General features: G+C 41.4%; 1 protein-coding gene across 1 annotated transcript; it reads right to left on the bottom strand.

Moving 5' to 3' along the window:
* Positions 1-6,542: 6,542 nt before the first annotated feature.
* LOC146470232 (uncharacterized) lies at positions 6,543-16,504 on the bottom strand. The gene is made up of 3 exons (XM_085122264.1): positions 16,200-16,504; positions 11,528-12,209; positions 6,543-10,849 (listed from the first exon to the last, which is right to left on the bottom strand). Exons 2-3 carry the CDS (start codon positions 12,198-12,200, stop codon positions 9,111-9,113), a joined length of 2,412 nt encoding a protein of 803 aa, XP_084978390.1. The 5' UTR covers positions 12,201-12,209; positions 16,200-16,504; the 3' UTR covers positions 6,543-9,110.

The following is a 16,504-nucleotide window of genomic DNA, read 5'->3' as shown; positions in this document are numbered from 1 at the left end:
TGTACTCTGATAAGATACACAGGACGTCAAAACGTGCTAAGCACATCTGTCTCACTACTCACCTGCGGCTCGTAGCGTACTTCTTTGCTCTTACTGACCTTTTGACGTCATCTGTGCGTTATCAGAGTACAGAGACCACTTGTTAAGAAACAAAAGCCCACAGCGTTCTCTTGCTCTCATACTTAGAGTTGTGACACTCCCTTGACATACAATCTGTAAGTGCAGAATATGTTGAACATTGTGTAGCGCCACTGATAAAAGTTGAGTTAAAAGTTGTAATTTTTTTCCACCCTTTTGTTACGCCTTTGATGCGAATCGTTGAATGATAAACTCACTTATGAAGTAACAATAGTGCGTACAACTTACTATCCTTACTACATATATATATACTGTTAGTACAGACTGAGAACAATAATGGCCAGCAAAATGAACCACCAAATCTACAGCAATACAGGCCGCCGCGTATACTAGTGTATTATGCAAATTACACTGATGCAACATTTACTGAATCAAACTGAATGTTAATGGACCATGTTTTGTTACCAAGGTGGATTGAACAGAGTAAGAATTCTAATTAAGTTTACCCTTGAACTTTAATAAGTCTCTGGGGCACAAATCAAGAAATCGGGCTTTGAACCCATACTTTTCAGTGACTTTTTAATGATTTGGTCGAGGGACTATCGGCTGATAGTCGCCCCACGTAAATTTGATGTCATCAAATTTCTAAGAGGCAAATATCAGCCGATAGTTCCGTTACAGGAATTAAGCACTCAATTGTTTTTATTGTTCACCACTAAATTTTGTTCCCTTCAAAAGCCACTGACACTGGCATTTCCAATTTACAGCTCACCGATTCGAAAGGTTTAAATGAAAAAGACGAACAGAGTACCGAATAAAAATACACTGAAAGTAATCTGTTTGTTTATGAATTTGAAGAATAAATCAGGGAGGTTTTCTTCGTGAACGGGTGTTATCCATCCGGGCATTGTCAGTGATAAAGTCCCTGTTTAACCGAGGTTAAATTTCCGTCGACAAAAGTCAACGTCAACTCTTGGAGCTCCTTCTCATCTCCATTTGAAAACAATACGCACGCACGCACACTGAACGGGTTGCTGGTCAGTTGGCTTGGGAACGACAGGCAGATTGTGTCTGGAAGAAATTTAAAACATAAATTTTCCGAGTCATCCATTTCTTTGGCTTCCATCCAATAGTCCTTGTCCCACTTGCAATCTGGAACAACACTAAGCTGGAGTTTGTCGTCGAAGGTCTTCTCTACTCCAATGAAATCCTTGTTGAAATCGCAATGCGGAAAGCCTTCCCGCAATTCTTTACTTGACGACCAAATCTCAATCTGAGCGTTCGCCTGCTTCTCTCTGATGGCCCCGAACGATCCAAGTTGCTTGGATTCGTCATACGAAACGATGACACTGCAGCGATGTTCGCCCCGACAAAGATAAATCTCGAAAACATGCAAATCGCTGTCAGTTAGTTTCCAGAAAGTCAAAACACCGCCCCCGTTCGCATGCAACACAGCTCTTGCTTTAGGAAATGCTGGATGACAAAATCCTTTGTCATCAGTGTCTTCCTTGTGAATTTTCCACGGACCACCTTGGCCGGGTCGCTGCGGCTGATCCTTGCGAATATTTTGATGCAGCACGATAGTTTTTTCAACGTTGAGGGCTTTAAACGAGCGTACACAGTCGAAACATCTCCTGACCGTTCCAGTGCTAGGATCCCAGAATGTCCATGAACCGGACCAGTCGGCAATAACGTTCGAACAGAAGGAACTCCACTGAGCCTCGGCAACACTACAGTCCGCCATGATGGTCAATCAACCGGATTATGCAAACATCGACACGCCTGTCGATAGTAACCCACTGTCACGCAATACAGGATGATGATTGATATATGATATGACCGAATAAAAATAAGATTCTGGCATAAACAAAAGTCACAGAATTAATAATCGCTTTAGGCCCCGTTTACATTGTGGTAGGGTGATCCTTCCTTAGCTTTCCCTTGTTCTATCCTATTTGCATGAGTCCACCACAGATGAGAATCGTCACAAACCGATTAACGTTAATGTCCCACAGAAATATATATGCAAACATAATATCGATTGCATGCACGAACCACATAGCCCACAATGCATCGCTTCCAACTATATTATCAAACTGTCGATGTCACATGATCATCTAATTTCAAAATGGATGCGATGTGGCAAGCGCCAATGTTTCAGAAATCAAAGCTCTGTACAGGCCCGCAAATGATCCCGGCCCGCAAATGATCCCCGGACCGGAAATGATCCCCAAATTGAACTGCAAATGATCCCCGGACGGGAAATGATCCCCAAATTGAACTGCAAATGATCCCCGGACGGGAAATGATCCCCAAATTGAACTGCAAATGATCCCCGGACGGGAAATGATCCCCAAATTGAACTGCAAATGATCCCCGGACCGGAAATGATCCCCAAATTGAACCGCAAATGATCCCCGGACGGGAAATGATCCCCATATTGGACCGCAAATGATCCCCGATCGTCTTACCATAAATCTAGAATGGAATGGACTCAAATTTGGACAGTGGATTTAAACTTTATAGAATTCATTTTTTTTTTAATAACACCAGTCGTTATATTTAACTATCTGCATGCAAATTTCTCAACTTTAAAAATTATTATATAGCAGCACAGTACAACAGAACAATTCAGCTATAAACTGTAACATACATGTATACGATTTACTTATACCATTACAATGCCTAAAATGTCCAAGAATTGTACGAAACTCTTCCAAATTAAAGAGCGGGTCAGTTAAGACTTTCGCAAGTTTTTTTTTTTTTTTTTTTTTTTCAAAAAAGGAAGGAGAATCGGTCAATGCGCTTCAGATGGCGGTCAAATCTCACCCACTATCGTCGCCTTTGTTCTTAACGGATCTTAGTTCTAAGCATAACGTTTAAGCCTCGGTCGTCCAATACGTTATCGTGTAATGTGTTGATTTTAATTTAGTCGTTCGTTTTCGTTTTGCCGCTAGTTGGAATCTCAGTCTTTTTTTATTAGTTTTTTTTTTTGCAAAACACACTGTCGTCGGTATAGACCTACAGAAGACCATTGTTCCCCTCCGCCATGGCGAGCCTCATGCCTTAGCAACCGATTTTGCCATCCAAATTTTTCGTCTCTCGCTACAGGAGGCCAATTGTTTACGGGAGTGCTGTTGATAGTTTAAAACCACATTTTCCGTGCAATACGAGTCTCACCCGTTGTAAAAAGTTCACAGCAATCAACATTCACTCACTGCGTGCAGTCGATTATTTCCGCTTCAGTCAAAAACCTCCGAACAATTGAAAAATCCGGAGTAAAATAAAGTTATCCTCGATGTGCAGCGAGTATTAAACGGCCGAGTTCAAAATCTCCCTCTGAAGAAATTTCTATTAAATATATCACAGTTAGCCGGCGTACGAAGCAAAGGCGACGACCCCAATTACTTATTGTTCTCAGGAGACACACCTGATAGCCTGCGAACGTAGACGTATTTCCGGCTGTCGAGAGAATTCCGGTAGAGAGAATCTCGACAGCAGGTAATACGTTTGCGTTCGCAGGCTACACACCTGAGAGAACTGGCATGCATGTTCCAGTTTATACAAAGTAAATTGTTCTGTTGCACTGAGCTGCTATATTATAATTTTTAAAGTTGTGAAATTTGCATGCAGATGTTATTAAGAAAAAAAATTAAGTAAATAAAATTTAAATCCACTGTCCAAATTTGAGTCCATTCCATTCTCAATTTATGGTGAGGCAATCGGGGATCATCTGGGGATCATTTCCCGTCCGGGGATCATTTGCGGGCCTGTACAGCTCTTATATTTGTATTGTGTCGATACCGAGTATATTTCCGAGCTCACGGTACCTAGTTTACCTTTTCTTAAGTTGAAATGTTTGTTTGGACATGTGAGTTTCCCTGGATCTCTTTCGGAGCGGCGAATGGTTGTTTTCCCACAGAGCAAGCGTTTGCTTGATAAAGTGAAAGATGTAGTCTCGCCTTGCGTTATCAAGGTTATATCCAGTGTTAAATTCCAGGTAAGAATCATTGAAAGTCATAAAAGTGTACTGTCTGTTTGGAAAATCTAATGAATAGTTAACGTTTTACTTTACCGATTGTTGTTTTTTACGATTTGCGGATTCACCCAGATGAAGTCGAAGACGACAAAAATTATGCTGATTTGGGATTTCGACGTGGATGATGTTCTTCTATCGTTAACTGCCTCTCAATGTTCAGTTAAAGCCAAGATTCCCTCTAAGCTGACTTCGATCGCTTTTATGCCTTATTTAGATCCTAAAAGCGTAAACTGTAATTGTGCCAGCATGTCTGCGAGGCAATCTCTTCGCTTTTGCCCCATGCAACGGCCACTGTCTTCCTCTTTTGTGGTGAAATCAACTGCTTCGGGCTTTAAGGGGATCTCACAAGCCTGGCTTTTTTAAGAATCTGGCAACTAGCCTTAAGGAAAAAGTAAAATGTGTGTGTTTCTTTTTTATTTTTTTCGTTTTGAATGAACAAGTGGAGTTGAAAAAAAATAATTTAAGACGCCAGTGCCTTTTGCAAAGGGCTTCCTTTTCCCTGAAAAGCACACGTTCTTCGCGCAGGTCTTTCTTCGCTTTCTGGTTCCAGCACAACTTCACGTGGCCTTTTCTCTCTTGGCTTGTTCGGGGTGCTTCCACTCGCAACATATGGACGTTTCTCTCTTTCATCCATCGCAACGATAATCTAGAAAAATTAGAGACAAAGGTAATAATAACCAAAAAACTGACAGAATGTCAAGAAAACGAACGATACAATTAAAAAAAAAATGGAATCATTTAGAGCAGGGTTGGCGTATTTTCCCACAAAAATTCACACCTCGAGAGCACGGCGACTACATGCCGGTGATGCCGAAAAATACCAAACTTAGGGGCGATAAAACATATTGAAATCGTGAGGTACTTCGAGGTTCCAAAATCGAATTCCCTTAAAAATTATCTTATTTTCCTATTCCCATTATCTATCAGTGGGCCAAAAGATTTCGAAAACAGCGTTCTCTTATCACGATTGTTCGTGGTTATTCAGCCATCACGCAATTTGCAATTAAAAGGAGGTCCGAAATATTGAACTGAAAGAATGACAAAAAGACTATTATTAGCACAAGAGATCCTGGTTGTATTGAAATAATACAATAAAGATTCATAGAAAGCTAAAAAACTAACCTTTAAGTTGTTAGATCTCTGTCAATTCGACGGTTGAAAAAGCTATTTGAAAGGGCTTTTGAGCAAAAGAAGCGATGATACGTTTCCCCCTCATTTTTTCTCGCCGCCTAGCTCCCCTTCCTCTTCCCCGATTACGCCGGCCACGCAGGCTAATTTTAAGCAATACAAATGTCCTTAGTTTATAACAATTTAATGTTGCCGCTATGTCACACAAAAAAGCCACACAAATATGTCTTCAAGACCAGAGAAAAAAATTCTCCTGCAGTCGGATTCTTACTGCCCGATTCCAAATTTAAAAAGAGAAAGAAAAATTTGTCGTCGTTTGTCTACGTCCTCCTCCAAACGTGAAATTAGGAAACTTCACGTACTTGTCAACATGATAGAAAAGTCAAAAAAACATGTACCTTAGAGTGTGATCCAGGTGCAAAGTTATTGTTTTACTTACTAAATCTACCGGGGATTTTTATGTTTTCGTTGCATCTTAAACTCCCAAATCAGTCTGTTTTTGAGTGACGGGGGGGAAGGGGGTAGTTTTGTTTCACCATTTTGCTAAGCCCCCTCAGTTGTTTTAGCCTTGCTACGGGCCTGCGCTTCTTGGAGGCACCAACACATGTAAGAGGGCAGTCCGACCCTATTAGCAAGTACAAGGGCAAAAGTATAAAGATTCTGAAGGGGTGGAAAGATAAAGAGGGTGATCTCCTACGACCTCTGGAAACGTCTGTACCCCACTCTCGAAGAATATTCGAAATTTAGTGGGCTACCTAAGGAGCATAAGAGGGATATTCCACTGAGACCGACAGTCTCAGCATCGGCAGTGTCTCCTAACCAACCGGCAAGTTCCTAGCAGATATCATGGGACCGCTGGGACCTCGTTCCTAGGGTCCTCTCCTACTCGGCCCCCGTGGCGAGAGAGACGCCACTGGGTAGGAGGGGACCTTGGGAACGAGGTTGGGAACCGCTGGTGAGAAAAAGTGAGCACAACATTAATAACAGTTGCAGTTGGAAGTTTAGTTTTTGCTATTATTTTCATCTTGTACGCGCACAGAACTTGTAAGTATTGTATTTATTTTTGGTTTTTCCTTTTTGGTACCTTTACTTATGCAGTGTATTGTATTTTTCTAGTTTTCACCGAACCGAACTGAACCATCATGTTGTGCCATGCTGTTGAGCTACAAACTGCTCGGTGTACAATTGTAATTAGTTGGCTGCCGAAGCATTAAATGGCTGTGTTTGGTCAGTCGAAAAGTCTGTGTTACACACCGTCCTCTCTTTTCTCTTTGTTTTTTTTTTGTTTTTGTTTTGTTTTTTTTGCGTTTCCATTTATATGAGGGGTGGGTTCACCTTAGGAGCAGGACCAGGATCACTTTATCTGTCTTCTAGGGTAACAGGACCCTGTTTTCATCATGATAGTGTCACCCTCTTAGAAAGGTCATCCTCCAGTGTTGTATTTTGGAAACCCTCCTTGGATAACTTGGGTACCATAGGTTTTTCTTGCGTGGTTTATTATGACCCGCCTGAAAAGCCTTTTTTTTTTCTCGCGGCTTAGTGTCTGTCTTTGGCCGACGACTAGGCAGCACAGCAAGCACTTCAGTGGGGCTTTGTGCTTTTTTCCGCTGTTTGAACGCGCGGTAATAGAGACGAGAAAGAAAAACGAAGGAAGGGGAAAGGGGAGAAAGTCCTCATGGCGCTAGAAAAGAACCTCTCGTTCCCATGGTACTGTGGGAAATGCTTGCCTCCAGTAGCGATGTTTCACACGAAATCACAATCAGGCGACAAGTACAGTACAGAGCTTGATTTTATTCGGCGGTTACGTTCACAACAAGGTTCGTTCATACTCGCTATCTCTCTCAAAAAAGGATAACAATTGAATAAAGCGCTATCTTATACTTCACATGCACAGACAAGAACTCGCAATCCTGGCTGTGTATCAGATTGCTGTCATCTGCCGGTATCATTAACAACTGATAAAATCTATTGGTTAACTCACTACTGAAAAGTCTAACAAATTTTTTTGCAACCAAACGTCAATCAGCAATCTCAGGCTCCAACAGTACTTCTAGGAGGGGCAACGTTTTGTTTGTTTAATTGGGGAGCAGGGTTGGCGCAGTGTTTGAGCACTCGCCTTCCACCTATGTGGCCCGGGTTCGATTCCCGGACTCGGCGTCATAAGTGGGCTGAGTTTGTTGGTTCTCTACTCTGCTCCGAGAGGTTTTTCTCCGGGTACTCCGGTTTTCCCCTCTCCTCAAAAACCAAGATTTGATTTGATTTGATTTGATTTGTAATTAGCTTTCTTGGATTGTAAAGCGCCTTTGATCATTTAGATGTTAAAGGGCGCTATATAAGTATTAAAAATAAAATAAAATAAATAAATAAATAAATAAAAATTTAATTCAAACAGTTAACACTTATTTGTATGTGGTCAGGAGCCCGTTACTCGGAGCGTACAGCTCCTACACAAACCCTATGCTACGAAATGCTACGACGTTTCACAGATCAGTCTATTTTTAGATACGCATGGGAATACTTTTTACCGCTCAAATTTAAATTCCGATTCACATGAGAATTATGCGAAGTTTGAAACTGAAAACCTGAGAAACTGAATTTGTGGGAACTTAAATCTAAAAATAAATAGGTCTTTCTGTCAAAACGCCCTTACACGCTTATATAAGAGTCGTACGCTTCGGGTAATTGGCCCCTGATTTGGTGAGATAAAGTCCCTGATATTTATATGATTTAATTATTTAATTCTGGCTCTGTTTGACTGATGGAAACTTTATTTTATGATTTTATTTTGGCCGGTCTTTTCTTGTTATGGCAGACGAATAACTGTTCTACCTGAATGAACATCCCAAAGATCAGTATGCGCGGGAAAAAAGGTATACCCGTATAGGTATCTGCGAGCGGAAATTAACACACCTTATCTTGTGTCGCGATATACTGAAGTTGTATATTTTGATCAACCAATTGTTAAATGTCACGCAACGACTGCATGTCTAGTTGATCCCGCCTATTGATCAACAAACCGGATTTTGCCTTTTTCACCCGAGTCATTTTGTGTTCGCGGCGCTGCGCGAGCGCACCATGGTAAGAAAAAATGATAACTCATCGATGCGAGAAATTTTGGTTTTGGTCATGACGTCACTGACCGTCCGACCGTCCGTCCATCCGTACGCAGTACCACAGGAAAACCAGTGCGAATGGCACAGTAGCGGGAGAAACAAAACGACAGAGTACGAGAAAATTACTCTTTACTAGACGGCACATCGTAAACAGCTTTATAGCGAATACCAGCCGTAAAGACAGTATTTTGCCGTTTTAATCGTCGCTGTATACCTTGTGGAAGCGGAGATAATACTTTTTTGTATTTGGTGTGACGCTTAGTGGAAAATTAGCGTTAAGCAACTATGATGATCTTCAAATTGGAGCTACCTTGGATTCCCTGATTCTTCCAAAACTTCAGAATCCCACCAAATCGATCAAAACTGATCAAAATCAATTTAAAATTTAAAATTAGTTAAAAACATGGCAGTTATCATCAGAAATAAAAATTTCTTCATTCGATATTTTAAGAAACTCGCGTATCAAAACTGGTTGGCACGGTTACAAAAACTTTCATGAACATTAACCTGAAACCCACCAAATTGTTCGATCCCCAGATAGATGTCTCAAAAAGTCAACAAGTTTAGTGGCGTCTGTTTCCTCTAGACGGTCTCTAGATAGATTTAATCTTGTTGTCCTGTACACACTTGTGGAGTATGTTTCACATGTTAAACAGATAAATTTCTGCTTTTGGTAATTCATTCAGCTGAAAGAGGTCTGTTTCAATTATCGATTATGTTGAACCTAGCAACTGTCCGACAAAAAATCTGTCTTAATGGAAAACATGAATATAGCTTTTAGCATTGATATTGGTGTCACAAACCACCAATTCACCATTGTTAGTGACAGCAACAGAATGGGGGCATACCATTCCTTTTTTAACCGCATTCAGAAATTCCCCTTCCAATGTAAAAATTTGAAGTCTTCCATTACCCTTGTCACAAACCACAAGATTTTTGAAGCTGTCGATAGCAAGACCAGTAGGATGGTTAAACTGTGCTTCACCGGACCCTTTGTAGCCAATTTCATAAAGCAGCTGCCCATCCTTTCCGAATACCTTGATGCAATTTGCTGAGGAAAAAGAAACAAAAAATAGTTCCCTGTCATAAATGGCAAACCAAGGAAGCTCGTCATGGTCTCGATCACAGATGGTCTGGATCAAATGTGTACCGTCTGGAGAAAGGACCTTGACAGTCTTGTCTCCCTTATCACTAACAATCAACTGGTCACCATCACTTGTAACAGACACAGTGCAAGGATTGATTACATGTTCACTGACGTGTGTAATGAAGTAGCCATCTTCAGTAAATACGGACAGTTTATTTCGCCGTCCAAGTTCTCCATGAACAACTATGACGTCACCAGACGCGGTGAATGCCACTGATGTTGGATTATATATTCTCTCGTCACCAGCTTCCCCGTCCCCTACAGTTCCCAAGAAGTTCCACTCAGAGTCCATCAACTGAACTCGGTGATTGTAGTAATCAGCTAAGGCAATGTTCCCAGTTATTTTACTCTCTGAAATACTCCATGGAAAGCAATGTCCTCGTCCTCTTGATTCAAAAGATCGGACTGATTTGTAGCGATGTGGTTTACCAGTCTGCATTTTTTTAGTAGCATCAAGCAAGTTATGAATTTTAAAACATTCTGGCTTGTGACGCATTGCTGGTTTGACATGTTTTGGGTCATCTCTTTTCCTTTCCAGATTTTCTCCTTTTGGAGGTCGCACTTTAAAGTTCACGAAATGTTCTTCACCCTGTAAACGTTTTCCCTCGGACCCTCGTGTGTAGTCAGATTTTGCGTCCAGTTTTGTTTCTTTCAAACCTTCTCCTTCGGCCATCCATTGTGGGGAATCAATGTGCACGGCTAAAACTTCACCCGGAACAAATTCGGTCTCTTCATTTACGCGGTATGTGACATACCTTGGCGTGTAAGTTACCATTTCCTCGGCGTTTAAAAGTTCCTCGCAGTGACTTGAGACAGCTGTAGACTCTGTTTGTAGAATTTCAAAGCTGCTACTTTGCTTTAGGAAATTTTCACCATATTCAACAGATTTTCCTAATTGACTTGCAAACATCTCAAAGCTTTTCATTTTAGTCGCGTGTTTTGTTTGTTCTTCTTCACGAATTTCAGCTAACTTTTTCTTCATGGCCATTTTATGTTCATTTAAAAGACGAATTTGTTCTTCCACGAATGCTGCCATGTCCTTATAAGCATTGTAGATCTGCTCGTCATTCTGTTTCATTAATTCAGTTTGTTCATTCATTTTTTCTTCAACATCGACAGTTTTTGCCTTGACTTTCCCAAACAATTTTATCATTTGAGCTTTTCTTTCTTCAGCAGCTTGCTGCATATCGATCTTAACATGATGATCATGACGTGTCTGTCCACATTTGAGGCAAATACAAACTCTGCATTCTCGACAATAAAATTCCACCGATTCATTCTCGTGGTATTTCTCTTTACACCTGATGGTTCTCTGGGCATTTCCTTTGGGTTTCATGCTTTGCTCTAAAAACAAAAATGGGTTGTAGAAAAGTTTAGATCCGGCAATTGCTGTTATCCCAGTTGTAACTGGCCACAACTAACCCGTTGATACAGCTGTAAATTGCAAGCGAATTCGTCGGCCAATCCATATGTAGCTCGGATGCTATAAAACTGTGATTTATGACCTAGATCTTTTGGGAAAACTGCAGAAGCGCCAATTAACAATTGTCATGTTTAAATAATCCAACATCTAATTTTCTATGAAAATCTTTAGACACGCGTGGGTCTATTCATTTTTCGAGCCTTATACAAAGAAAAACGGGGAGATCAATTTCGACCCAATGCTGTCTTTTCAATTTTCCAATTGAAAATCGTACTGAAAGCAACACCCCATTTTTCGGCATCAGAGACACGTAACTTATTTGATTGGTATGGCTACATTTGAAGATAAAGAACGAACTGTCGAGAAAAGAGACTGGACGCTAGTCTTAGTTAAAAAGTAGCCAAATCAGACGTCACGAGAATTTCAACAAACACTTACAGGGATTCTACAAGGCCTTCGACCGTTGTTAGAAGACTCTTCTTTTTGAGAATGAGAAACGAAGGGTAACTAAACTTGGTTACCAACAATCAAATGATTAACAGCCCAAACGCTCTTAGCTTTTAGCAATACTTTTTTAAATTCTGCTCGTGTAAACTAACCTTCAGAAATGATTTCTTCGAGCTTTTTCATGACTTTTCCTATGCCGCTACCTATCTCGTCCAACTTATCTTTCACGTTGTCCTCATCCTTCTTCCATTGGCTAAGAATATCAATGTAGTGATCTTCAGCCTCGGGGTCCATACATTCCGTTGCAAGATGGTCAATAGCTGCTCCGTACTTAACTCCTCCCAGCCGCACCAGAGTTTCCCGGATGTTCTTCCAGTGGCTACTGAACGTTGCATCGTCAACAGAAACGTTCTCCGCATGCGCAAACACTGTGTTTCTGAAGAATTTTACACGAGCGATGTCCGCTTCAAGACTCACATCGCTTGAATGGGGAAGGGCGTCCCAGCCTGTTACAGGAGCAGCTAAGCCACATATGTTTCTCAACAACACCATCAACAAAGTGATGTCAAAAGAAGCTGATGAAACGGAAGACGAGATGGCAGGAAATAGTTTCCCCCACTGTGTTGGATTTATTACCCTCCGTGATCTCAGTGACTGCAATGTAGTTACATTTGCGGATAATACAGCTTGCAGATTTGCTGATGAGTGGATAGTGTTGAATTTGTCTCTGAGGGCCTCAGTGCCAAGATCCACCAGGAGACGACACAACCGAGCATAGTTTGTCGTCTCCTTGGTGGATGATGCTGTTGGAGCTGCACAAGCCATGAACAGTTCCTGTGTAATGTTAATATATCAGCAATAGGTTTTTTTCCTCATGTTTCACTAAAATGGTGCTGTATTAATCATAGATAGCTGCTGCCGTTATAAAAGAATTTACAGTGATAGCAATACAGGTAGGGTTTTCCATATTTTGCTTGTAACAACTTTTGATGACAAAACTAGCAGAAACCCGTATCTGAGAGAAATTGAAACGTTTTCTATGTCTTTTCATTTCCAATACAAAACACAGATGTCAAAGTTAAAATCTTTCTCTTTAAGTGGTTGTAAGTCTTCTGTTTGGTGCGATCGTTAAACAACCCTTAGTTCAAGCGGCCACCATCCTGGCTCAACACCTTGTGCCACACTGAGGGGTGTATACCAACACTAGTTACAGAAGTATAAGAAATGATTAAAAGTTGATTATTATCTCCGAAATATTCATATTCGTTTGTGACAATTACTTCTACAGAGACTAACAAATTAAAATCAAATACCTTCTGAAGCTATCGCTCTTATCGCAAGAGTTTCGTTATCAGACGGGGGAACAAAACAGGCAACAACGGAAGTTTGAGAAAATATGACGCAGGAGAGAGGTTTTTCATCTTTCTAAGCCTGGTAGCAGTAATATCGACAAGAACAGATGAGTGCTTCAGTTTTCGGATCGTTGCTTGTCCGAAAAAGAAACAGATCTACTTCCTAAAGGCCTGAATTATTTTGTAAGACTATGGGCTCCCCTGTGGATGAAATAGTCACCACCTCCGAACAAGTTTGTCAATAATGATGGATCAGAGAATTAACTCCGTAGTGTATGTTAAAGTGCTAAAGTGAACCCATGAATTTTCCACTGCGCGTTAGACCTAATTAGGAAATGGGAAATCGCACGAGGCAAAGAAAAAATCTCCGACGTCGGCGGGAATCGAAACCACGACCTACAAGCTACAAGGCCAGACGGGAGCAAGTCGCGGGTTATTGTGGGAATGTGGAGGGTAAAAAAGCGCAGAGTTATTTCTCTGATGCATCATTTGTGTCCTTAGTGCTAGTGGCAAAATATTCATTTGTAAGCCTGTCAATACATCGAGGATAAGGATGCAGTGACAGACTCCGGGGAGAGGTTGTTGAAGCGGCGCAGCACTAAGAACCTCATAAATCGAACATCAGAAGGGGGAAAAGAATATCACCATTTTACCTGCAGATAAGGGAAGAATGACAGACATCACGAACCCGCAAGAGTACGATATAAAAGCCCTTACGCTCCTTGGCAGCACCAACACACGTAAGAGGCTGCAGTCCGACCCTACTAGCAAGTAAAAGGGCAGATTATGAAGGGATGGAAGGTTAAAGGGGTGATGTCCTACGACCTCTGGAAGCGTCTGTATCCCACTCTCGAGGAAGATTCGAAATTTAGTGGGCTACCTAAGGACCATAAGAGGGATATTCCACTGAGACCGACAGTCTCCAGCATCGGCAGTGTCTCCTAACCAACCGGCCAAGTTCCTAGCAGATATCATAGGATCGCCGGTGAGAAAAACTGAGCACAACATTAAGAACAGCGCTGACTTTGTGGAGAAAATAAAGGAGCTCGAATTGCCCCTCTCCAGACCCTAGTGTCCTTTGACGTAAACTACCCCTTTCACCAGCATTCCAGAAGCGGTACGTGTCATCAAGCAACGCTTAGAAGAAGATTCAAGCCAAAGAAAAAAAGACGAGCCTGAACATCGATTAGGTCATCCCTTTTACTAGAGTTCTATCTCAGCACCACCTACTTTATGTACAGCTATGGCCCTGTCTTACCCATAGTGGCCAACTTGTACATGGAAGACTTCGAAGAACGATATTTGGCAGGGGTACGTACAGGACACTTTTACCACGTTGCACTGTTACAACATTGAATGCTTTACTGTACACCTGAATATCATCAACCCACACAAAAGTTACCATAGAGGTGGAAGGGGAGGAAGTCTTGGCTTTCCAGGATCCATGGGAAAAATGATGAGAGCATCAAGACCACTGCCTACAGGAAACCCTGGTATCTAAACTTCCAGTCCAATCATCAAACACAACTGATTAGAGGTCTATTATCCACACATTACCGAACAGAACCAAGCTCTTAGTCACTGAGAAAGAAGATAGAGAACGGGAACACTGAGATGTCAGTGAGGCTCTCAGAGCCAGCGGCTACGAGAGGATGGCCTTTCAAACCCTACGTAAGACCCGGAGGGAGAACAAGAAAGACAGGGAAGCGGATAACATTCCTCCTGTAGGCCTCCCTTGTATCTCATGTCTTTGAGAAGTACGGGATTCCCTCCTACAGTAGACCGCACAACACACTTAAGTCTCTGCTGGTCCACCCCAAAGATAAGCCTAATACAGACAAGGCCACAGTCGTACATGACATCTAGTGCGACACCGGCAAACAACACTACATTGGAGAGACATCTAGACCGTTAGGAAAGAGACTCAAACAACACCGCTTACAGCCCTCTTCCCGCCGTCCGCAAACATCTTGACAATACAAGACACAAGGTGAAATGGGGAGAAGAACACAAGTATTTTAGACAAGGAGCCGATTGGTTTCAGACGAAAGGTAGAAGATGGTGACAAAGCCCTTGTGATAAGAGCGCAAGCTTCAGAAGAAGGGTTATATATTCTCGAAACGTCTGTGTTTTCTTAACCATTACTGACACTTTTTGATATTTATTTTAATATCAATCCAACCAGATATACAATTCCAAGTGTCACGCATCACCAACGAAATTTCCGTTCACCGTTTATTTTAAGCTTAGCTTCAGAGGGTTTTCGTTTCTTTTCTTTTTTTTTTTAATTTGCTAGTCTCTGTGGAAGTGATTTGTCACAAAAGAATATTTACAGAAGCTCATACAGGAACGGGAAGAGCTTGAAAATTCTCACTCGAAGACTCCTTTAACGGAGCCTAAGAGATTTATATACAATGGCCATGTGTCGACTGGGGCCTTATCCTTTCACCTGGTAGGCTAAGCTATACCGGATGGTCTAGGAAAAATATCACACAATCAGCAGCCTTATTTCGATTTTACCTCCTGTTAGGGTTGGCTGCCCACAACTGTAAAACCAAATAAATCCTTCCAACCTCCGAAAGAGGGCTGGTTGGCCACTCACGGCGGACAAAGAGAGGAAAGGGACATTTATTTTTCATTTATTTATGTTGTTGTCTCGCACAAGGCGAACCAAATAATCCACTCAATTTAAATTTCTTCAGTTTCGCATTGCGTGACCACATGTCAAAAGTAGCATTTCCATAAACATTTCTCGCTTGTCAAGACACTTTTACATATTGCAATGCCATTACAACAGATTTACAAATGAAAAACACTAAACTTATAAGAAGTCGAACCTCCACTCTAATTAGCAAAACTTCCTGAAGTAAATCTGAATATTCCCAACAGTTCTAAACTGACAGAAATCATAACATGTGGAAAGGACTTGACACAACCAGCATTTCCCTGCAGATATTTCCAACCAGGCCATCTATGGCCAAATATATTTCATTTCATTTAAATAGATGAGGTACGCTTACAAGAATACATATAGTATTCAAGCTGTAGCACTTTACTGAGTGAGTAAGTGAAGGCATCCATCGATGCATTATCCCGAGTGCAATATGTATAATGTGTTGTTGCTCATTAAAAAGAACAATAACAAAGGATTTCATAGAGGCAAACTACGTAGTTAATGCCTTTCGTGGAATCCCCCGACATCCAGAAGCCAAATACAAGACGTTTTCACCCGAGCGTTTTCCAGGACGACCTATGATATTATTGTTTACACCGAGAACCGCGAGCGAGAGGAACGGCAGCCATGATCAGTACTGGGAACTTGATCATTTGATCTATCGTTTATGAGTGAATTTCAGAATTATAGGCTTAACAAGGCACTAGCTACGAAAACAACAGAAACAGTGTGCACATAGAACAACATTTAACGCAAAATCGCGGTATTTCTTTACAATGTAACATCACAAGAACAAACCTGAGATTATCACAAGTGAGATGAATCCAAGGCAGCGACAAAAATGTCAATTCGTTTGCTGATTCTCGGTTTTGTCGCAAAACAGCGACACTACCGACACAGCAGAGTAAAGACAGTAAAGATCAACTCGTCACGCTGTCACTTACGACTTTCAAATCGATTTTCCTCAAAAAACTTTATCTTCACCCATCGAAATGATCGAGCAGGGGCAATTCGTATTTCCGCGAATTCAATGTTTGATCAGCGACAAAACCAAAGGTGACTCTTATTTTAGAAAGTCGATGTCTCGTGACCTTGACGCCCAC

Source organism: Pavona decussata, unplaced genomic scaffold, assembly GCF_977016875.1.
Source record: "Pavona decussata unplaced genomic scaffold, jaPavDecu1.1 SCAFFOLD_114, whole genome shotgun sequence".
In the NCBI taxonomy this organism is placed as follows: domain Eukaryota; kingdom Metazoa; phylum Cnidaria; class Anthozoa; order Scleractinia; family Agariciidae; genus Pavona; species Pavona decussata.
Note: the sequence above shows the minus strand (reverse complement) of the source record. Positions and strands in the feature narration are given on the sequence as shown.